Source organism: Camelus bactrianus, chromosome 8, assembly GCF_048773025.1.
Source record: "Camelus bactrianus isolate YW-2024 breed Bactrian camel chromosome 8, ASM4877302v1, whole genome shotgun sequence".
NCBI lineage: Eukaryota > Metazoa > Chordata > Mammalia > Artiodactyla > Camelidae > Camelus > Camelus bactrianus.
This window is the reverse complement of record NC_133546.1, coordinates 8,334,124-8,357,501: the sequence shown is the minus strand read 5'-3', so window position 1 is coordinate 8,357,501 and position 23,378 is coordinate 8,334,124. Positions and strand designations below refer to the sequence as shown.

General features: G+C 41.9%; 1 protein-coding gene across 1 annotated transcript in view; it reads left to right on the top strand.

Moving 5' to 3' along the window:
* Window positions 1-23,378, top strand: part of TULP4 (TUB like protein 4) — a 209,443-nt gene that overhangs the window by 41,402 nt on the left and 144,663 nt on the right. Inside the window, exon 2 of the mRNA XM_074368075.1 lies at window positions 8,896-11,120. Within this exon, the coding sequence (XP_074224176.1) occupies window positions 10,869-11,120 (252 nt within the window). The 5' untranslated portion in view covers window positions 8,896-10,868. The remainder of the gene's footprint in view (window positions 1-8,895; window positions 11,121-23,378) is intronic.

Below are 23,378 nucleotides of genomic sequence, written 5' to 3'. Positions count from 1 at the left end.
TGATGAGTGTGAGGTGATATCTCGTGGTTTTGTGTGTAAGCAGTTCTCATCCTAGTGTTCTCCTAAACTTCTCCAAAACACTGTGCTTTCTTCTGCCATGGTCTTAGCGCACGCTCTTTCATTTGCTTGGAATCCTCCCTTTGCCTCCACTGTCCGTTCATCGTGGATTTAACATCTACTCTTCCTCCTTTGTGGCCTTTGTCATCACCTTAATCATTTGATGAATACCTTATCTTCACCACTAGACTGTAGGCTCCTTGAAGGTAGGACCATATCTCTATTTGCTTATCACTGTCTTTTTAGCACCCAACTTAGTGCCTGGTATATAACAATAACAACAGCATTAATAATAACCACTAACACTGTGTAGCATTTATTATGCACCAGACACTGTTTTTAAAAATTAAGATATGATTTACATGCAGTAAATTCACCCCTTTCAGTGGACAGTTCTATGCATTCTGAGAAATGTAAGCAGTTGTGTGACCATCACCATATCAAAATATGGAGCATTGCCATCGCTTCCAGAAGTGTCCCTGGGCCCCTTCTCCCCGCCTTTTTTCTGAGTTTACTTTTTCTTCTAACAGTATTGAAATATAATTGACATATGACATTGTGTAGGTTCAAGGTGTTCAGCAGTGATTTGATACACTTACATATTGCAAAATGACTACCACAGTAACAGAAGGGTTACTTAACACCTCTGTCTCCTCTCATAATTAGCATTTACTTTTTGCGGTGAGAACGTTTAAGATTTACTCTCTTAGCAGCTGTCAAGTATATAATAGAGTGTCGTTTGGCATAATCACCACGCTGCAGCTGACACCCCCGGAACTCTGGCTTTCAGTCTTGTGGTGGGCCTTTGCCTCTGGACTGTCATCACATATTTTTCTGTGACGTTTCCCCTACCCCTTCTCAGGTGGGACAGGTTGGCCAGAGTGGCTACAGTGGGTATTTCTCTTCTCCTAGGTCCTTTGGCCTCTGATCAAATTCTGACTGGTTAGGCCCTGGGTTAATAGTTTTTCCTGAGGACAGACCTTGTTAAGAAGCAGAATGCCCTGGTGTATTTTAGAATGATTCCTTTTCCCATTCCCCTGCCAGAATCAAGGGAATTTTTCTCTGATATTTACTGCGAGGACCTGCTGAGCTCCTGGAGGTAAAACTCACCAAAATCTAGGGGCCCCGATGGCTGGGTCCCCCTGAGGCTTTTACCTCTCAGACTTGCCCACACTGAGCCTCCGACAGTTCATCACTTACAGTTCAGGTTTCCCTGGGTAAGTTGGGCATGTTTTCATGCAGACAAGGTTTGCATTTGCTCCAACCTGGCCACCTGGGGTGCTGGAAGTTTGGGACAACCTCAGCCTCCTTTGTGGGCCCTGCTGAATGTGTGTGATTTAGGTTCAATCTCTCCACTCTGAGGTTGGACCAAAGTTTGAGTATCTGGTATTATGACCAGCTGTCTGGTTTGTTCAGGAGTGAGGGGTTTCCTGGGAAGTTTGGCACTTTCAGTGCTAAAACAGACACAGTTCTGGGGAAACTGGGACAGTTAGGCACCCTGTTTCTTTTTCCAGATAATTCTGGACAAATGTGTATCTTCCACCTGCATTTGCCAGTAACTCCAGCTTTCTCCTGTGTTCATTTGTGTGTATGTGCCTCCCTCGGAGACTTCTCACACTTTCCTGCAAGACCAGCACAAATTATGTTAATTGTAATTTACTCAAGATCCAGTTATATGGTAATGGGCAGGCCTTTCAGAACATTCTCGAAGTGTAACCTGTAGTTTCACATTTTACTTCAGTTGCTGAGAACACGTTCCCATGTCACTCCCTAGTCTTCTAAAAGATAAATTCCTAGTGGTTGTATAGTATTCTGCTTTACATTTGTACCAACATTTACTGAACCAACATGCCATTTTGGATGTAAAGGTTATTTCAGATTTTTCCCTTATAAAAGTGCTATGGTGGAATCCCTTATATATAGCTAAATCTTTGCACAATCCGAGATTATTTCCTTATGATACATTTCCAGAAGTAGAATTGCTGGATCAGACAGTTCGCAATATTTTAAGTCTTTTGAATTATATCACCACATTGCTCTCACGTTTCTCTGCACCCTGCATGACATTAGGAATTATCATTTCTTTCGGTCCTTGTCACCTGGTAAATGAAATGCTCTCCCTTTTTAGTTAAAGCGCATGACTACTGATACCGGTGACTCCTGTATCTGGTACCGCAGTATTTTTTACCACGTGATTTGCCGGTGTAGATGCATACTGAAGAGTATCTAGCTCCCGGTCTCTTAAACTTGCGATCAGTCTACTTGTCTTGCATCCTCCATGCCCTCCTCTCTGCACAGATAATTAGCTGTTCATGTCCTTAGGACTAGCTGCTGAAATCACAGAGAACAAATAGGGAGTAGCCTTCCCTGAAAACGTACCTCTCTGCTGTTCTCTGAACACAGCAGCAGACCGCAGCCCCCTCCCTGAATTCTTTGCTTGCATGGGCTGCAGTCGGCCTTCGGCTTTCAGAAGACCCAGATCTGAATGGTTGGTGTTAACCCCAAGTTTGTGAGGAGAATCTCATTCAGTCAGCATTTGTTTCCCTTTTCCTTAGAAGACCTTTTGGGGCTCTGAACCATGTTTGATACCTTATTGAACACTTCATTAAATGTGATTCTGGTGAGTTCTGCAGGTGAGATAAAAATTGGAGTTCAGGTGTTTGTGGTTTAGGAGGTAGGATGGACTACACCAGCAAATGGCTCTGCCACCAGCAGACAAGACCCTTGCCACACGAGTCTGTGGTGCTTCCCTGTGCGTGTGCATGTGAAGGAGCTGGTGCTGTTCTTAGTAAGACAATTTTTCTGTGGAATGCATCTCTGAAATTTACAGTCAACGGAAAAATGATGTGACACGAACACAGTTGTAGTAAGATTGCACGTTTTGAATACACCTGGGCATAAACATGTATACATGTCTTTAGTTGTCATCTCACTAGTGTGTTTTGAGAATTCAGAGCTAGAGAATAACACAATAAAATATATCAAATCGTTGATTAAACTCCACTGTCTTTGCAGTGGTGGTGTAAGTTTTTCAAGTATGTGGTTGTTCCCTTACATATGTAGGTAGTAGCCACGTGACAAGTGATTGCTGAGAATGTCCCTAGCTTACCCCTGCCCCAGGCTGTTTGACTTTGATTTCTTTTTTTAAAATGAAGTATAGTTGTTGTGCAATATTATGTTAGTTTCAGATGTACCTCATAGTGATTCATTATTTTGATAGATTATATTCCATTTAAAGTTATTATAGAATAATGGTTATAGTTCCCTGCGCTGTACAATATATCCTTATGGCTTATCTGCTTTATACACAGTAGTTTATACCTCTTAATCCTCTCGCCCATCTTGCCACCCTTTACCTCTCCCCATGGTAACCACTGGTTTGTTCTCTTTGTTCATGAGTCTGCTTCTGTTTTGTTGCATACATTCATTCATTTTAGTTTTTAGATTCCACATATAAGTGATAACTTACAGTATCTGCCTTTCTCTGCTGCCTGACTTCAGTAAGCATGATCCTGTAAAAGGTCATCTGAGAGTATCCCTACCTTTAAAAGCAGTCTTGGAAGGCCATTCGAGCCTCTAGGTGGCTATTGAAGCTAATTAGGAACCAGTTAGAATTGCCTTGGGTTCCCTTGATATTTGTGGGTTGTGGAAAATTCCCCAGGGAAAGGAGTAACTGTAATTAGAGGTAGGTCATTGTAGTCACTTTAGTTAAAAAGAAATGTAAAGTTTAGGATCTGTTGCCATGTGTGGAAAAGGGGCAGCAGGGCGGCCTGGGTACTGAGAGGGCCACCCTCCCTCCGTGCCGCCCTGGAGCTGAAGCAAGACTACAGACAGCCCAGGCTGCGGACTCACCGTCCCGGGAGCAGACACTGGGGTGTGTCTGATTTACATCGCCAATCAGGAAAACTCGTTTTTCTTTCTTTTTCATCCCTCCAACTCCGAAACAAGTCTATAATCAAAAGCTTAAACTGTAGAATGTTTGGAATATTTTCTTCAAAAGTTTCTACTTTGTTTTTCCTCCTGGTTTGCTTTCATCTGACATCTATACATTTTTTTCCTTAGTCTACTTTTTACTTCTCATCTTAGTCTTCTGTTTAACTACTGTCTTAAATTTTTATCCTTTAGAAATAGAATTTTATTCTGAAATTTTCTCTTATCTCCATTTGTCATTGTTAATACATATTTTCTTTGTAGACACTTTCTTAGCTCGAGAACTGAAATAGCATTTTTGATACTGTATTGTGATTTTCCAGACTTCAATAGTACTAGCTAATACCAACTGTTTTCCAGAGTGGTTGCATTCTTAAAACTTTTAGTGAGTATATTTCTGTCAAAACTCAGTAAATACATCTTACAAGTTTATTGACTCCTAGACCACTGTTCAGGTTGTTAATTCAATCCAGCACATGTATTACTTGCTGTAAGATTGTAATCTTCTAAAAGCAGGAATGGACTTTTCAGTGATTTACTATAGGAACAGTCTAAAAATGAGCTGCAGTTAACAGAAGCAAGTTTGGGCCAGAATTCAGAGGTTAGTGTTTATTTCTAATGAGTTTCCAGGGATGGCTCGTGGGCCTTTATTACAGGTTTAGAGTAAAAAGCATCATAATGCCAAATTGAGTATTTACTTTCAATCTGTTATTGAAAGACTTTTCTCCCCTGATTTAAAATATACATAACAAAATTTACCATTTTTATCATTTTAAGTGTATTCAGTGGCTTTAATATAAGTATGTTCACATTATTTTGCAACCATTACCACTATCCATCTCTAAAAGTTTTTCATCATACCAAACTGAAGCCCTGTACCCTTAGATAGTAAGTCTCCCATCTCCCCACCCTCAGCCCCTCGCAGCCACTGTTCTATTCTCTCTCTCTACGAAGCCGACTATTCTAGATACTTCATATAACTAGAGTCATACTTAAATGTATTTGTCCTTGTGTATCTGGTTTATTTCACTTAGCACGTCTTCAAGGTTCACCCGTGTTGTACACGTGTCGGTCAGAATTTTATTTCTTTTTAAGGCTGAGTAATACTATTGTATGTATATACAATACGTTTATCCATTCATCTGTCTGAGGACAGTTGGGTTGCTTCCACCTTTTGACTATTGTGAATAGTGCTGCTTTGAACATGGGTGTACGTAAATCTGTTTGAGTCCCTGCTTTCATTTGAACAGTTACTTTTTAGTCATTTTATGCCAAACCCCTTTACTAGTGTTTCTTTGACAGTCAGCTTCCCTCAGAAACAAATCAGTTACATCCTTATTTTCCCATGAGAAAGTAAGACAGAAAGAAGGGAAGTGTCCGACATTTCCCATTTCTGTTAATGGTAGCATTAAGATAGGCACCAGCCTTTCAGTGATTAGGAGACTGTGGTTGTGGTTTTTTTGTTGTTGTTTGTATCCATTATCCATTTGAGAAATAATAACGTAGCTCGTCATTTTTCCTTAAAATATTTGCCTTATTTGTCTAGCATGTTTGGTGCTTTGCAGTTTTAAAAGTTTGAGTGAAAACCATAGCAGCATATATAATAAAATGAAACAGTTTTGTCTGTTTTTATTATGGAAATTTATCCTACATACTTCTGTTTAGTAGTTACTTAAGGCTTACATTTTAGAGAGTTAGCATATATATCAATGATTTTCAACCTTTTTTGTTTTAGGGCCATTTTATATTCTCAAAAATTATTGAAGACCTCCAAAGAGCTTTTGTTTATGTGAGTGTTAGCTATTGATATCTACCATGTTAGAAATTAAAACTGAGACTTTAAAAAAAATTACTAATTTATTTAAAAATAATAGACCTACTAAATATTATAAACTTTTTTTTAATGAAAAATAACTATTTTCTAACTGAAAACTTTATCAAGAAGAATGTCATTATTTTACATTTAGGCAAAATATCTTTAATATCTGACTTTACGAAAAGTAACTGAATTCTCATGTCTGCTTCTGCATCCAGTCTGTTGAAATACGCTGTTTTTGTCGAAATGTATGAAGAAAATCTGACCTCACACAGCTGTGTAGTTGGAAAAGAGGAGTATTTTAATAGTCTTTTCAGATAGTCATGTATATCTTTCTTTGATACCATACCAAAACCCAAGAAGTGGTAGTTTCTTAAAGGTTAGTAGCAAGTGTGTGGAATTTTAAATGTATGAGTTAATTTTTCATACTTGGTTATATTAAAATCATTTGTCTTTCTTGTACATTGAATGGCTCTGTCAAGCGTAATTTGTATCATCATATGTTAGTCACTTGAAAAATAATTGGTTCGACAAATTATGTGAATCTTCCAAATATTGACATACTGTGAAATATGAAATAGAATATTAAAAATTCACATGTATTAATATCCCTTTCAGTCGCATGCAGAATGTCTTTAACCCTTGAGGGCTATCAGGCTTGTAGTGATAGGTGCTGGCTTTCCCACAGTTCTGATTTTAACTTGAAAGCTCTACTTTTATTATCAGCAACAAATACCATCGGTTGTTTTCTTTAAAGTGACAGCTCACTTTGCTCGTGTTCGAGAAACTGTCTGCCAAAGATCCAAGGCTGAATGACCATAATTTGTCGTTCATTCTTTCCAGTAAATATGGCATTTCATGAAAAAAAAAAAAAGCAATTTTCTCAGCCTGCAACTTAAACTATAACACAAGCACTTTTTCTTAGGATTACTGTAGTGCAGTGGTCAGCAGAAATGCTGTATGTGTACTTACTGTTTGAAACACAGAATGTTAAACAGCCATGTACTCAAGGGATGAGATTTAATGAAATTAAAAATTTTTACTGCAGCATAAAGAACACTTCTTTTATTACTTTTTTATTGAAGTATAGTTGATTTACAACACTATATTAGTTTCTTTTGGATATCTTCTTTAAGTTTGTTTTTGGCATCTTGGTCTGTAAGCAGTCAAGTAGCAGAGAGATACCGTCCCAAAGAGAAACGTCTGTAGGAATCAGAGTGTTGAGTCCAACTAAGAACATTCTTAAGTGAAGTTAGCATTTAAAAAAAATCTGTTGAGTACTGGAACGGGTTGGCGCCAGGGCCTTGATTCATGTCACAGAGCTGGCAGTTTGACCCACTGTTGCTTTTGCACCATTGATACAATTGTCAACACAGTGAAGAAGGCAAATAATGCCTTAGAATTGTGTTGAAAATTATTTTGATGTTTTGGATCCCTCTGGGAGGGTGTCAGGGAACTGTTTCCGTTGTCATGGTTAGTGTGGATGCTTTCATAATTGTGGATTATGCTCTTAAATAGTTTAAACCCTGTGTATATATTGCTGGGTCGTGAGAGGTTACTTCTGTATTTCCCTTCTGTGGCACTGTCCCCAAGCCAGGGTAGAGACTAAAGTAGTATTAGTGGCATTAGAATTTTAGGAGGAAGAGCATAGCATTAATTTGAATTTTATAGCATTTGTTTTTACTTTTTTCCCAGGTACAAGTGCTTCCTGAGAGAATTTGTTTTGATTTTAGACACATTTGAAGTATATATACTGTGACTTGTTTGAATTGGGATCTCAGGGAAATTATGTGTAACTGCTACCTTGCCCCGCCTGCCTCCTCCCTACAAACTTTTATTGGGTTTTTAATCATTTGTGCTAAGCTCTGTGCCAGGGATGAGAATAACAGGCCCCCGGCCTAGAGGAGCACAGAGAAGAGTGTTAGGATGCAGTGTGATGAACGCTGGTACCCAGGTTAGTACAGGGTCTCTGGGCAGCTTCACAGGAGGTGTGCTGCTGTAGGTGGGTTTTAAAGGAAGTGTTGGGCCTGGCCTGGTAAAGGAGCAGCAGGTGTGGAGATGTGTGAAGGATTTGGAGAACACAGTATTTGGGGACAGGGAGTGGCCAGATGGTGACGGTGGCAACACAGGCTGGATGTGGGGGCTGTGGCACAAGAGGACAAATTGAAGTCAGATCATGAAGGGTCTTGCTGGGACTTGATCTCATAGGCAGTGGTTCTCAAAGCTGGTCCCAGACTAGCAACGTTGGCATCTCTTGGGAACTGGATAGAAATGCAGATTCCTGGGCCCAGCCCTAGACTTTCAGTGTCAGGTATTTGGGGGCGAGGCTCAGCTATTTGTTTCAGGCAGTTCTCTAGGGGACTGCCTGGGTAGGATGAGAACAATCCAGGCTCTTCAAGCAGCTTTGCATTTTAGAAAGGTCATTTTGAGGGTCCTCTGGAAGGTGGGATGGTGTCGGGAAGTTAGGGATCAAGTCACCCAGTGTTTTTGTGGAGGTGATGTGGGCCTGGACTGAAGACAGTAGGAAGGAAGAGAGCAGAGATTCTCTATCCTCTTTATTGCCAATAGACTTAAAAGCCGAGAAGATAGCTGTGCCCTACTCTGTGACCTGCCAGCAACCTGGGATGGAGAGCTTTAAAATCCTTGCTGCTTTGTGTCTTCAGGGAGTATCTTTTACCGACAGTAAAAACATCAATTCAAATAACTTGCTTGAGCCTCTTCCGTCTCCTTTCTGAGGATGCCTGCTTAACTTAGGATGATCACATCTGGAGGGTAAAGGAGCACCTTCAGGGCCCACAGTCTTAGAAAGGACAACATGGTGTTATTTCATTCAGCGTGCCAAGCTGCCGGCAGACTTACTGAATGGTGCGTGGCATTCAGCCCCTTCTGTTGCACGTTGTCTGTAAGTTGGCGAGGAGTACCCTTTTACTATTTAAATTTTACCAATCAGGGGCTCCATTTGATGTATTTAAGTCCAGGTGGGTCTCTGATTTCAATTACTAGGTTCGTATGTTTATGAATAAAGGTGTATTAGAACCTTTATTCTTCAATATTTTAAAGTTTTTTTCTTTATATCCTGTTTTGTTTTACAGATTTGTAAGACTCCAGGGCCTTCAAGCTGTGATTAATCCCATGGTTCCTGAAATGACTGGGAAAACAGACATTTTGTGCACCAATTGAAGAGTGTATGTCTATGTATGTTTAAAACCTTTCTATACGTACACAGTTACACGAGAAGACAGACTCATTCTTGTGCATACTTGAAGAGTTTTACAACTGATGAAAATTCATTTAAGAATCAGATGGAGCAACTTGACACCACTGGGCTTGGGAGCCCGGGGAGAGAAATACATCACTGATGGCCAGTTTTCCATATGGTCTTCACGGGTAAAGAAAGTTTGCAAAAAGAAGAAAAAAAAACTTGCACAGATCAAGCCTCAAAAATACCTCTTCAGTGTAGAGAAGGAATTAAGTGAGGAGGAAACTGAGGGAGACGTGTGATTTCAAGCATCACAGGTGGGAGCGTGCAGTGTTTTTTGCACTTTATTTTTCAGTGGGTTTGGTGATCTGGACAGATGTTCAAATTCTGGACTGAAAAGTAACTCCTACTGTGTGGTTATGACTGGAGGAAAGCAAGTTAGGGTATGATGAGACAGATTTGAAAAATGAACTAATTCCTTTGCCTTTTTCGGTTTTTGAGAAATTTTAATTTATTATTTCCCCTTTCCTTTCCCGTATCTACAGGATAATAGCTTAAGGTAGCAATTGAAACTGATAATTGCAAAATAATTGTCAAAGAGCATCCGAGTAAAGCTTCTTTCCTTGGACTGTACACATGATGTTTGGAGACAGTCTCTGAGGTTAACAGGAAAGCGCCCATCAGCCAAACGTGCTCAGCCTTTAGGGAGAAAGTGGGGAAGAGCCCATCTCTCGCCCACGTTTTTGCTTTAAGGGATTCTCTTCCCTGTTGAGTCCAAGAAGATTTGCATATAAGAGGAGGATTACTTGATGGACTTAATTCTGAGATTAGTTCTTGTCCTTCAAGATGGAAAAGTTTGTAATCTTTAGAAGCAGAAAGGGGAGAAGTGACTAGGGGAGGGCGGAAGGAGGCGACATTCTGCAGCTCAGCTTGGCTCCTGCGTGTCGGCAAGAGGGTTTAGGATTCCCTGGAGGCAGACACTCAGACTCCTGCGAGAGCTTTAGAACCTTGTGACTCTGCTGAGGGAAGGGGCTTTCTCCCTGGCCCCTATGGCATTGCGGGGTGGGTCAGCCTGCAGAGAGGGCCTCCCTGGGGACACAGCCACCTGCTGGGGAGCCAGGCTGGGCTCTGAAGTTGGAGGTTTCTGGTTCTGAACAGCAGGGAAAGAGTCTTTTTTTCTGCCAAAATTTGGACTGCTGTCTGCACAAACTCTGGTCTGTTTTGCACAGTTTGTGTGCCTTTTTTCCCCTTTATGCAATCTTTTTCAGCTTTAGCAGCAGAAATTTGTCTAGTTCAGAAGACAAGCCAGAGGGTGGCTTCAGAAGGAAGGTGATTCCCTGTGTTCTGTCTCTGCATCTGAACTTTTGAAGAGAAAATTCCAGCTTGAGGGATTCTTAAAGCCTTAAGTTACTTGAAATCTATGTATTTGCAACCCTTTTGTCTCTGGAATCACATTTCACTAAACTGGAATCTCAGGCTGAATGCGAATAACCAAGTTGAGTAAAAAGAAGAACACTCAGTTTCTTTATCACCACTTGTTAACAATGCTCTTTCTCCAAAGGGTCAGCCCGCTCTTCCTCTGAGGACTTGAAAATAAAAATGGACCCCACTTTTTTTTAAGTATTGTCTTTTCTTAGCCGACTGCCATCATCTTTTATAGAGGAATTTTTTCACTATGCATTTGGTGGATCTTTATAAAATACTGACCTTCCAAATAGAACCAGGTCAGTCTTAATTAAAGGGGGTCAGGGAAACCAACACAAGCCAACCACAGAAATAAAACAAACAAATCAATGAAAGGAATTGGTTTACATTTTTCGGCCTTCAGCGTTACTTTTTAAGTCAAACGGTTCTTCAAAAAAAAGTATGTATGCAGCGGTGGAACATGGGCCTGTCCTCTGCAGCGACTCCAACATCCTTTGCCTGTCCTGGAAGGGGCGCGTCCCCAAGAGTGAGAAGGAGAAGCCGGTGTGCAGGCGGCGCTACTACGAGGAGGGCTGGCTGGCCACGGGCAACGGGCGGGGCGTCGTGGGGGTGACTTTCACCGCCAGCCACTGCCGCCGGGACAGGAACACTCCGCAGAGAATAAACTTCAACCTGCGCGGCCACAATAGCGAGGTGAGCTGGGGTCCTGTTTCACTTTTTGTTGGCTCATTTTTGACCCCCTCCTCCCCAAAATGGACTCAGAACTTGCTTTGCTTCAGTTTCTCAGATTTGCTGCCCAGTGAACTCTGTCTCCTGTGTTCCAGTGGGAGACACAGTTCCCGGTGGCCTGTGTCCCTCTCCGAGTGTGTCCTCCCAATGGCCTGTGTCCCCCTCCAAGTGTGTCAACTCTCCAGCATCCCTTGTGCTCATTTCCCAGCGCTGGGTGGCAGGGACACCAGGGCTGCTTTTTGACCAGGTGTGAGGTTGAATGAGATGATCCTAACCTCCCTGTCCTGCCTCTGAGCCTTTATGGTCGCCCCACCTCAGTGGCAGAGATGCTGCCCCAGTGTTGGACGGGCAGAGTGAACCATGAAAGGGGTGCCGTCCCTGCCGCGCACAGTTCACGTGTGTATGCTCGGTGACGGTTTAACACCTAGCTTGTATTTCTTGTACTTGGAGGTAAACCAAGGAATTAATTGGGCATAGGTGAAAGAAGTAATTAATTGAACAAGTGCCATGGTTTTTCACATCTGTTGGGTATATTATATTGAGGATATTATGCTGTGTATACATGCATATAGATTCCTCTGGGCTTCTGAAACATAAACATGGTTGTTATCTTTGAAATTCGTTCAACCCAGATATATAGTGAGCAGTGTGTTTAAAAGAAGAGGTGTGCCTGGATAGCATGCTAATGGTGTTCATGCTTCACTGTTCACTTATTTCTTTTGAGAAGTCCATCTTAACCTGTCATAGGATGGTTTTTGAATAGTTGTTGTGAAGGAGAAGTGTGTTTCTGAAGGGTGGCATATGCTAAAGTGCATTCACCTTAAGCCTGCGTCTCAGTGATCACTTACATACACAGCCACTCACGTAAGTAACCACCAACCAGGTGAGAATGTGGAACATTTCCAGAACCCCTCACAGGTATCTGCTACCCCCGACCCCCGGCCCTGCACCTCACTGAGAGGTGGCCCGGACTCTGGCGTCTGTCACCACAGATAATTTGTGTCTGCACTTGAACTTTGTGTAAGTGGGATTGTTCATTTTATCCTCTTTCTGTTTGTCTTCTTTCACTCAGCGTTGTTACCTGTGAGATTCATCCCTGTTGTGTGTGCTGTTAGTTTGCTCTTTTTAATTGATGCTCGTTTTCCACTGAAGCAGGACGCCGCGGTTTTCCCACTCTTCTGTTGGTGGGCTGTTGGGTTGTTTCCAGTTTCTGCTGTTCTGGTGACACCTGCTCTGAACACCCACGTGCATGTCTTCTCATGGGTCCGTGCACTCAGGACGGGGCGTCCAGTTGTAGAGCTGGCATGCGTGTAGGTTTGGTAGGAATTGTCAAAAAGTTTTCCAAAGTGATTTTTTTGTGCCATTTTATACCCCTGCCATCAATGTATGAAAAGTTCAGTTGGGTAAGAATCTTCTTTTGGATTTGAAGTTTTCATATAAAAAAAAAATAGTTCTATGCAAGGAATTAACGGTTTATAAATACTTCTATCCTGAATACACACACACACACACACATCAATATATATCTGTAATTTTGAACTGGATGCTCTGTTTTTAAATTTTTTTTATTGAAGTATGGTTGATTTACAATGTTGTGTTAGTTTCAGGTGTACAGCAAAGTGATTATACATATCATATATGTATTTATATATATTCTTTTTCAGATTCTTTTCCATTATAGGTTATTATAAGATATTGAATATAGTTCCCTGTGTGGATGCTCTCTTAAGAGATATATTTTTCTAAGCTGTGTAATAAATTACCATGGACTTAGTGCTTCACAGCACCCATTTATCTCACAGTTCTATAGATCTGAAGTCCTGGCTTGGTGTAACTGGGTCCTCTGTGTGGGGTCTCACAAGGCTGGGAAGCATGGTGCCAGCAGAGCCTCATCTGAGGCTTGGGGTATTCCTGCAGACTTGTTCAGATTGCTGGCAGAAATCAGTTCCTTGCAGCTGTAGGACTGAGGCCCTCAGCTCCTAGAGGCTGCCTGCTGTACCCTGCCATGTGGCCGTCTCCACGAAATGGCAGTTTGAAGGCCTGGCTTCTTAAAGGCGAGCAGGAGGGCATCTGCTGTAACTTTGAATCTCTGTGACTTTCCATCTCTGAAAAAGGCCAGACCCGCCCACACTCCATGGGAGGGGACCACATCAGGGGGTGCTGTTACAGAATTCTGCCTACCACAAAAGGGGTGATTATAATTCCCAGTGGCATAGATGTTTCACTGTTTAAACTATTTCATGTGATTTTTCCATTTTGTATTTTTTTTGCCTTTAATTTCTATTCTTAATATTAGAATAGTTCTTATTTACTGAGCCCCTGCCAAGTAGGGTGACCAGCCATCCTGGTTTCCCAGCCTGTGGGACTGTCAGTGCTAAAACTGGAAGGGTCCCAGGCAGACTGGGGTGGTTAGTCATCCTACTGCCAAGTGCCAGGCATCATGCCAATTACCTTCCAACCTTCCCACCTAATTGCCTCATGTGGTTTTCACAGCAGACTAAGGGGTGAATATCATTATTTCCATTTTACAGGTCAGAAAGCTAAGGCTTGTGGACGTTAAACAGCTTGCCAAGGTTCCTACAGCTCATATGGAGGACGACTGGAATTTGAACCCAGGGCTCTGACATTCTCCTTCAGTGTATCTTTATTTTCTTGAAACTTGTGTTATGTGTAAGTCCTCTGTCCCTTCCTTGTCCACAGTTGTGAAATCTAAGGGCTCTGAACATGGAAGGTTTTTGCATAACTAATTTAATGGCAAGACCTGAACTGATGTGAGGCTATTGTCATCATCCTGTCACTTTAGCTGCAGAAATCTGTGTTTGATTGTGGTTCCTGCCGAGACTCTGCTTTTTTCAGAACCTAAAATTTCAAAAATTCTGAATTTCAGAACTTATCTTGTCCCAAGGATTTTGAATAAATGATTATGAACCCATATCTTCCTTTAAGGGAATTGTGAAAAGCAATCTCTGAAGAGTTTTATCTTTTTTCATTTCCAGGAAGAATGGCATTTAACTCAGCCCTGTCCATTGCTTTAGTTACCTTATCTTCACTGCCCTTCCACCACAAGGAGCGAAATCCCCTTGCCTCGACCCTGACACACACTGAAAACTCTAGGCAAGAACTGTTGCAAGATTCTGGCTCTATTTCTGGCCTTGGGACACCCAAACTGCAGATGTCAGATCTAGTAGTCTGCAGATTTCACAGCTGAAAAACTTGGGAATTTGTTTTTCTAGAAAACAGTTTCTTACAGATATTACTCATGTCATGCAGGTTAGTCGCGGTGAGCACTGGTTCTTCGTTTAGCAAGACTTTCTTCACTCAAGAGCAGACGGGCCCTTATTTGTGTTTGGTGGGATTAGTTTCATTACAGGGACACATCGCTATAGGGCCAGTCTCACCTGGAGTTTTGGACCTGGTTACTCCGTCTCCTGCTGATCCCTGTCCACCACACTCCCCACTCCCCACCGCGGGCCTGCCTCTGCTGTAAACTGGGCAGACGTCTGTGCTTACACGGCAATGCTTTACTGTAGTTATCTACTTGTGTGGGCTGGTAAAACTTGCCGGAAGATTGTCCATTCTTGTGGTCTTAATTTCCTTACCTCCTGCTATTTAAAATGTCATTTGTTTATTTAAATTTCCTTTAAACTTGTTAGCTCACTTCAGTGGGGCTCCTTTCCCCACCACTCTGCTGAAGTGGTCACGTTGCCAGTGACCTCACATTGCTAAACCTGGAGGTCACTTTCTGGCACTTGGTGTCTTGGTAGCATTAGTGGCGTTGTAATGTTATTTTCTCTTGCTTTCCAGGACACCACACTCTCCTGGTTTTCCTCTTAACCTTTCTGGCCTCTACTTTGCAGCCTTCTTTGCTGGCTCTGTCGATCTTCACCTCATCTTTGAATGCTGGGGAGGCCCCAGGTGTGTATCCTTTACTAGATGGTCTCTCCAAGCTGGCTCTAAATCCACCTGGGGGCTGATGACGCCCAAATTTAGATCTTCCACCTGACATCTCCTAGTTCCAGACTCCATTCCTCGACTTGATGTATGAGGCACAAAATTGGACATCAATCACCAGGCTTCTCAAGCTGTAGGTCATCTAAGAGAGCACTTGTTTTCCAACTGCCTCTTCAGCCACCAAACCTGTTTCACTGTCTTCTCCATCTCAGTAGATGGCCCCACAACCAGCCAGTGAGTCACGCCTACAGTGCAGAAATCCCCCTGCCCTTTCCTTGTTCCCAAATCCAGGTATTCGCAGGGCCTCCCACTGTCTTCTGAAACGTGCCTTCTCTCCGTCACCACCATGCTGTACAAGCCTCCTCACAGATCTTTTGACTTAGGAAAAGACACTGTAAACCTCTTAGAAGAAAGCATGGGCAGCATGTTATCTGACATAAATCTTAGCAGTGTTCTCCTAGGGCAGTCTACCCAGGCAGTAGAAATAAAAGCAAAAATAAACAAATGGGACTTAATTAAACTTATAAGCTTTTGCATAGCAAAGGAAAGTGTAAGTAAAACGAGGAGACAACCTACGGAATGGGAGAAAATATTTGCAAAAGATGAGACTGACAAGGGCTTAATTTCCAGAATATATGAATAGCTCATACAACTTAATAATAAAAAAACAAACAACCCAATCCAAAAAATGGGCAGAATAAGCTAAGGGTGTGTGTGGGTGCGTTGGTGTGTGAGTGCGTGTGCTGGGGGTCGTGGTGGTAGAAGGGGCAGGAGGAGGGGTGCTTGCCTTGTGCTGAGTACTGTTCTAAAAGCTTTAACTCGTTCACTCCTGGCATCCAGTGTGGGACTTTGAACCTATTACTATCATCATCTTATAGATGAGGTGCAGAGACATTAAGGAGGTTGCTTAAGATAACATCTGTGTTAACTGACAGAGCTGAGACGGAGTCAGGAACATCTCAGATTCCACACTCTTAACCTCTCGGAAAATCACCCCAGTTTTCCGTCCTCGTTATTGTCTTCTCTGTGCCCAGTGTCCCCAAGACTGACTTTTGTGGTTCGCTTTGCCAGGGAAGTAAGCCATCAGCGTCTGATGCTGTGGGTGAAAACTGCCTGGTTACATCTCTGAGCCTGAGGAGGGGAGCTTTGCTGGCTGCATGGGTACCTGGGCTAACCTGCTCTGCACGTGGCTTTTCACCCTGGCCCTCTGGTTTCAGCTCAGCCTACCCCTCACAGGACCTGGAATCTCATCCCTGAGCCTTTCCAGGCTCCCTCTCCCAGGCACCTCTCTGCAGCACCCCTCTTTTCTCCGAAGCCAGTGAGCACACTCCTTTATCCATTTTCTGTCTTTGCACCCTGTGGTCTGGGCACCCTTGAAGATGGCTTTTGTCTGTTTTCATGCTCCTTGTTTTGAGGTGATTTCTAGGAGAAGGCTTAGGATCATCTTTCTTTTGACATCTTAAATCAGAAATCTCCTGTTAAGATATTTTAAAAGATTCTTAATGGCATTAAATGTAGATTTATTTTCCCTAAACAAAAAACCAGAATGTAATAGAATTATATTTTATTAAGAAAATAGAATTTGTCAAAATAATGGCATTGTTCATTTCCTTCCTTTAGCAATTTGGTTTGTCTATATTTTTTTCCTCGTGATAGGAATAAGTGATTATGTCTGAAAGTAATTTAGACGCATGGAAAACATTATTTTTTTTGGTGTTATTCTTGCTAGAGAGAATGACAGAGGGATGTGGGTACAAGGCAATAATTTTTTTGGTAATATCCTCCTAGGGAAGTAGCTTCAAGCTTCATCATGTCAAAATGAGAGTGAATGAGATGATTACTGAAGTCCTGGGCAGAGAAGTATTTCTTTAACTATAGCATCTGTATTCATGATTTATTACAAAGTGGACCTATAGCTTCTTGAGCCAGACTGCTTGGGGTTGAATTGAGCCCCTTCCTGTGCAATTTAGGACAAGTACTATCTTCTCTGTGCTGTGATTGTGTTATTTCTAAGGGAACATAACACCTGCCACTAAAGTGGTTGTGGTGACCATCAGATGTGACTCACAGACAGTGCACATAGAAGAGCTCATTAAGCATTAGTTCTTGTTTATTATCAAACTGTCATCTTTGGGGTTTACCCACCTGTATTTCCTAGAACGGAACAGTGGAGCCATGGCCTCTTAGCTGAGACTGCTTGTGTTAGCCTCATGATTGCAAAATATGGGGATGGAATGTGAAGTGGGAGGCAGGTGAGGGGTTAGGAGCAGGATGGGAGGTATCCCAGCTGGGAGGGAGGCTGGGCTAGTGCCACTACTTTCATTATAGGTTTGGGATTTCTGGGATGTTGGGCACCTCATCTGTGTTGGTTCCTTATCTACAAAACATTCTTGACTGTCATAAGCACACTCATTCGTGCTGCCTGCTTCTCTCCAAGCCCAGGGAACTTGACTCGTGGTCCTGGGTATGCCTGGAGCCTCTGCCAATCCCTCAACGGGGGGCTGTTAACGTACCATAGAAACGGATTCGTAGTGCACTGCGCAGTGGGTATCATATTCTAATAGGAGGTTTTGTCTAGTGTTAATTGAAGTCATCTCTCTGGGATATGGTCTGGGATGGGTGGGGAGGGTACAGGATGAGGAAAGAGGGCCCAGGAACCTGTGCTGTGCCTCAGTTTGCTGTTTCTTATTGGCTCCGCCCACATGCTTGACTCCAGCCTCTGAAATCCAGCATGCCTATGCGTTTTGCTGAAGACTGTACTGCTCTGTGTTTTTGTCATACCTTCTGGCAAACTGCATTTAGTTTCTCTCCTTCATTGTTGCTGTTTTATGGAATTCTTACTGACATTTGTTGTTTTTTCCACTTGGCCTAGTTAGATTTCTTCTACTAAAACACAGGAAATTGTCTCCGTCCCAGGGACCTTTCGTTACCCTGAAATATCCTGTTCAAGCTCATGTCCAACCTTCCTTTCTCCTCCCTGTATATAATCCCTATAACAGCAAAACCCAGTTTTGTCTGTCTTAGTTCTGTTCTTCTCATTCTTTCCTTCTTAAATTTTTAGAATTTAAGGAAAAGTTTGTTAATCAGAGCCTTAAAATAGAAAAATAAATAACTTTGGAAATAACATTGTTGTCAGTCAAGTTTATTTTGTAAACTCCTTGGTAGCAGAAGTAAATGTTTAATGGCTTTGTTTATAAGATACTGTAAGTTAATGTTTAGGGCTTGGGAAGTTGATTTTATTCATACAGAGTTTAAAACCAGAAGTATAAAAACCATCTATTATTGTCTTTCCATTCACTTGACATTTTCACAATTTTAGATTTTACTTTTTCCCCTCTTCAGGAAATTTCCTGCAGATGGGAATGGTGGCTAAATAGGGAATTATTTGAACAACATGACCAGAGAACTCTTTCTTGTCTCCTAAGCCTAAAATTTTTCTTTTACCTTAATTATGCCTTTTAAAAAACATAATTATGTACTTTATTTCCAAGACCGAAATCACCTTAGAGGAGTCAGAATCTGTAATGTTAATTGACATTTTCTTCTAGTATGAAATACTTGTTTAAGAGATCAACACTTCTTTTAAAAAAAAAAAAGGTATTATTGTATTTTAGATCAGCACTGTAAGAGAAATATGAGCCATGTGCGTAATTTAAAATTCTAGTAGCTACAGTATAAAATAAAAGGAAACAGGTGAAATTTTAACAATATATTTTATGTAATCTGTCTAAAATACCATTTCAATATGTAATCAATATAAAAACCATGAGTGGGATAATTTATATTCTTTTTCATATTAAGTCTTTGAAATTTGGCACATCTCAATTCGAATTGGGCACATCTCAAGTGCTCAGTTGCCACTTGTGGCTAGTGGCTACCATATTGAACTGCATCATTTTGGATGGTTCCTTTTTTTGAGGATTATGGCAGAGCTGCATGCTTACCCCAGAGAACTCTGTAATGTATGACTTAGATCCTGGATACAAGGCATTTTAAAACCTTATCTATTTGGAAATAATTTCAAACATGCATAAAAGTTGCAAGAAAGTTAAACTCTTAAGTTGTTACATAAATTGACCGATTGTTAACTTGTGCTTGCTTGTGCACATAATCTCTTTACATGTGTGTTTGTATTTTCCCTCCCAAACCACTTGAGAATATATTTCTTGATCTTTTACCCTGATGTACTTCAGTGTATAGGTCCTAAGAATAAGGACATCCTTTCACATAACCACAGTAGTACAGTTATCCCCTTCAGGAGATTTAGCATTGATTCAGTGCTTCAGTGTACTGTCTATATTCCGCTTTTGTCAAATTTTTTCCTCTAGTACAGAATTGAGTTTAGGCCCATAAATGGCATTTAGTTGTTACGTATGTTTAGAGCCCTTTAATCTGGAACAGTTCTTCAGTTTTTCTTTTCTTTCATGACATTGACATTTTAGAAGAATACCCTTCTCCTCTTTAATAGAATAGTCTGCATTTGTCTGATTTTTATTATAATTATTATTATTAAATTCAGGTTACTTGTGCGCAGCCAAATATCCCATCAGTGATACTGGATGTTGTGTTCCATGTGGAGGCTCAGAGTATCTGTCTGCCCCTGTTGTTAATTTTGCTCACCTGGCCAGTGTGGTCCAGTTACCCTGCTGTGTAGGTACTGTGTTTCTGCCTTGTATTTGACAAGCGTTTCACAAGAGGACACTTTGAAACCATGCAAAAAAGCCTCTTCCTTATCGAAATTTTCTTCCTAGGTTTATCATCCACTAATGATTGTTGCTTGAACTAGTTTTTATTATGATGTTTGCATGATGGTGATTTTCAGCGGCAGTACTCCCTCCACAGAATGTTGCCAGTGGGCATTCTGTGTAAGCCTGAGCTCCGCTTTCTCCCATTCATCCAGTCGTACATCTATTTACATAATGGGTCCATAATGGATTTCAGTTTTTTTCTTCAGTGCTCATTGTCCTTAATTGTTTAGACCCAGTTTTGCTCAAATTGTTCCATATTTGGCCAGTGGAAGCCCCTTCAAGCTGGTGTCCTCTTCATACATTCCAGTCTTTGGGGCACCTCTTTACTCTCTGACACAACAGCTTCCAGCCTCATCTTGTATTCACCCTACTCCAGGTCTGGAAACAGTCTGAGGAGTGCTATTTGCTCTAGTGTGTGGTTTTAGAAAACAAGATCTGGCCTCTAGATGTGTTCATTGCTCCTGGGGTGTCCTAGTCACTAGGCCCTCTCAGTGGACACATACATACGTACCTACAGATGTACATACACATAGTGTAGATGTCTGGGTCCAGTCAGGAGAAGAAACCTCACAGGTTAAAACCAGGGAAAGTTTAATATAAGGAGCCAGTAACTGATCAAAGAATAACTGTTAAGATATAAGGGAATTCTCTACGGTCCCCTCTGGCTGAGGGAGAGGACCCAGGAAAGGACAAGCTTGGAAGGATTTCAGATCTTACTGGAGAAGGTTTGGTCTACCCAGCAGATAGCAGGGAAGTTTGTTGGCTAAGCCAGACTGGAGCTGATGAAGGAAGTAGTAAACAACCCTCTGGAGTGTAGGCAGGGGAGCAGGTGAGCACCAGCTGCTGGTGTGGTGTGCAGGGGGAGTTTGGGGGCAAAATGCTATGTGGGGGCCGGGAGAAGGGGGACTGGCAGAAGGAATGACTACTCGGAGTGTGACCCTCCGGGCAGCTGGTAGTACAGACAGGTGGCAGGGGCTCTGGTTTCTGATGTCAGGGGAACTTCAGTAGGGTTGTCACTAGGGCAAGGCTGTGAGGTCACAAGAGGGACTGTGTCCTGGGCCAGTGGCTGGGTCAAGTTTTACTGGATTTTCTCACACCTACACAGCAGCCATGCCCACACTCCACGATCTCTGGGAACTTCAGGAAGCCTCTTCCTCCTGTAGTGTCCCTCCATTGCCCTCTACTGAGAAAGCTTAACATCATAGTCACATGAAAGGAGAAATGCTTAACAGAATTCCACTGTTTGTCACAGAGCAGACATGGAAGGGTGCATTTGGAGCTGAGAGGTGATAAACTGACACACATATACATAGACCTATACATACACATATACATACACACGTGCATATACACATATACACATGCATATACACATATATACTTATGTGTGTATTTTAGAAATAATGAGCTTACACTAGTATTTCCAATTCTAAACCACCCCCATGGCTTCCCCCATTTCATATTTGTATTTTTTTCTTCCATAGTTTGCTCAGTCTCACAGTACACCTAAAATAGTTTCATAATTTGTTATTTCGTACTAATACAAAAAAAAAAAAACACCCACTAAAAGGATGCTATGGACTGAATGTTTGTGTCTCTTCAAAATCCCTAACTTCCAATGTAGTGGTCTTGGAGATGGGGCCCATGTGAGTTAACTATGGTTTGATGAGATCATGAGAGTGGGGCCCTCCTGATGGGATGAGTAGCTCACTGTCCCCTCAGTGCACAAAATAAGGGGTCATCTGAGCACGCAGTGGGACGTTGGCCTCCCACAAGCCGACAGAAGAGGCCTCAGTATGAAACTTACATTGCTGGCACCCAGGTCTTGGATTAGGAAATCCAAATCCACAACTGTGAGAAATAAAATTTGGACTATTTAAGTTGGTTAGCCCATGGTGTTTTGTCACGGCAGCCCAGCAAACTAGGACAAAAGAGCTCAGAACTTGCAGGTCGCACCCCCCTACCCCCCAGTGCTGCCCTCCCACACCAAGTGTGCATAGTTCAGTGTTGATGTTCCTAAGTGCTTGGATTAATTCCTCTCTCCCCCCCTTCAGTGTGAGCGAGTAATTCGTTTGAAACACAGTTGGGTTTGTTTCAGTTTCATTTTAGTTTTTTGAAGTTTTTCCTCTTTCCATTCTTGTTGGTTTTATTTTCTGTTTTGAATATGTAGAATATTAACTTGTGTTCAGAAGCAAAAAGTACATAAAAACGTATACCCAGAGAACTGCCTCCTTCCCTTATCCTTTCTGCTCCCTCCACCTACCTTACAGATACTTCAGTATTTGACTTATTTTTTCTACTACCTTGTGTAAAAATAAGCAAGTGTATGTTTGTGTGTATTTCTCTCTATGTAATGTTTTCTTATTATCTCTTCTTTCTTTGACAAAAGAGCATAATAAATATTTGTTTTTTCCCCTGTTTTACTGAGATAAAACCGGCAACGTTGTGTTAGTGTTAGGCATGTATGTATATATGCTTCTTTGTACTTTTGCTTTTCCCCTTAACATCTGGAAGTGGCTCCCTGTCAGCTCATGCAAACTGTCCTCATCCTTTTTGTTTATAGCCCGAGGTGCTAAGAGATGTCCTTTTGTTTAAGGTCGTTTCTCCTGACTTCACAGAGCATTTCCCCTAGTCTTGTCGACGTCTTAGTGCTCTGTCTGTCTTACCAGAGGAGCAGGGTTATCTGGAGAACGGTTGTCTGGAGGGTGGTTACAGGCCATGACATTTCTTAGCTGCTCTGCGTGACCCCCACTGAGGAGAGGCTTAGGGTAGTGATTACCTCTGTGTGTGGAGTGGAAGATGCTGAAGTCAGTCCTCAGCTGCCTTTCTCTGTAGAGCCTTGTGTGAAAGGCCCCCTCAGAGAGTGAGCTCACAGCAGAGGCTGGAAGAGAGTAGGTTCCCTTTGTTACGGAATCCTTGAGAATAAAGTTGTGGTGATTCATTGTCTTAGCAGAGCAGAACGACAATGGGGCCCGGGAGCAGCAATGCTGAACCCTGGTGTCTCTAAAGCCCCCATATGATCCACGATGGACTGGAACCAGTGGGTGGGAACCGTGGGTTCTGCTCCGGCTCTGACGCTCACTGGATGTGTGGCTGTCGGCCAGCTACTTTCTGACCTTTAATTTTCTTTATCTTAAAAATCAGGTGGTCTCTAAGAACTTTCCCAGCTCCAGGGTTCTTAATTCTTCTAGATTCTTTTATTCCCTAGTTGTTCCTTTTATTTCCTAAGTACTTTTGGGTTTTTGTCTTTTTTTGTTTTAAACCATTCACCTCCCTCTAAAATTTTTTATTTGAACTTCTTGGTCTTGAGTGTATTGGTCAGAAAAGTTGATTGGTACTTGACAGTTTGGCATTTCTATTTGAGTGTAAGCTCCATGGGAACAGGGACTTGGCTTTGGCACCGTAAAGTGAAAGGTAAATAGAGTATTTCTTCCTGATGTGGCTTAGTTTTACAAGGGCAATCAATTCTAGGGGCTTAGTAACATTGGGGCAGGCCTCGATGTTTCAGGTTTATTACCAAGTA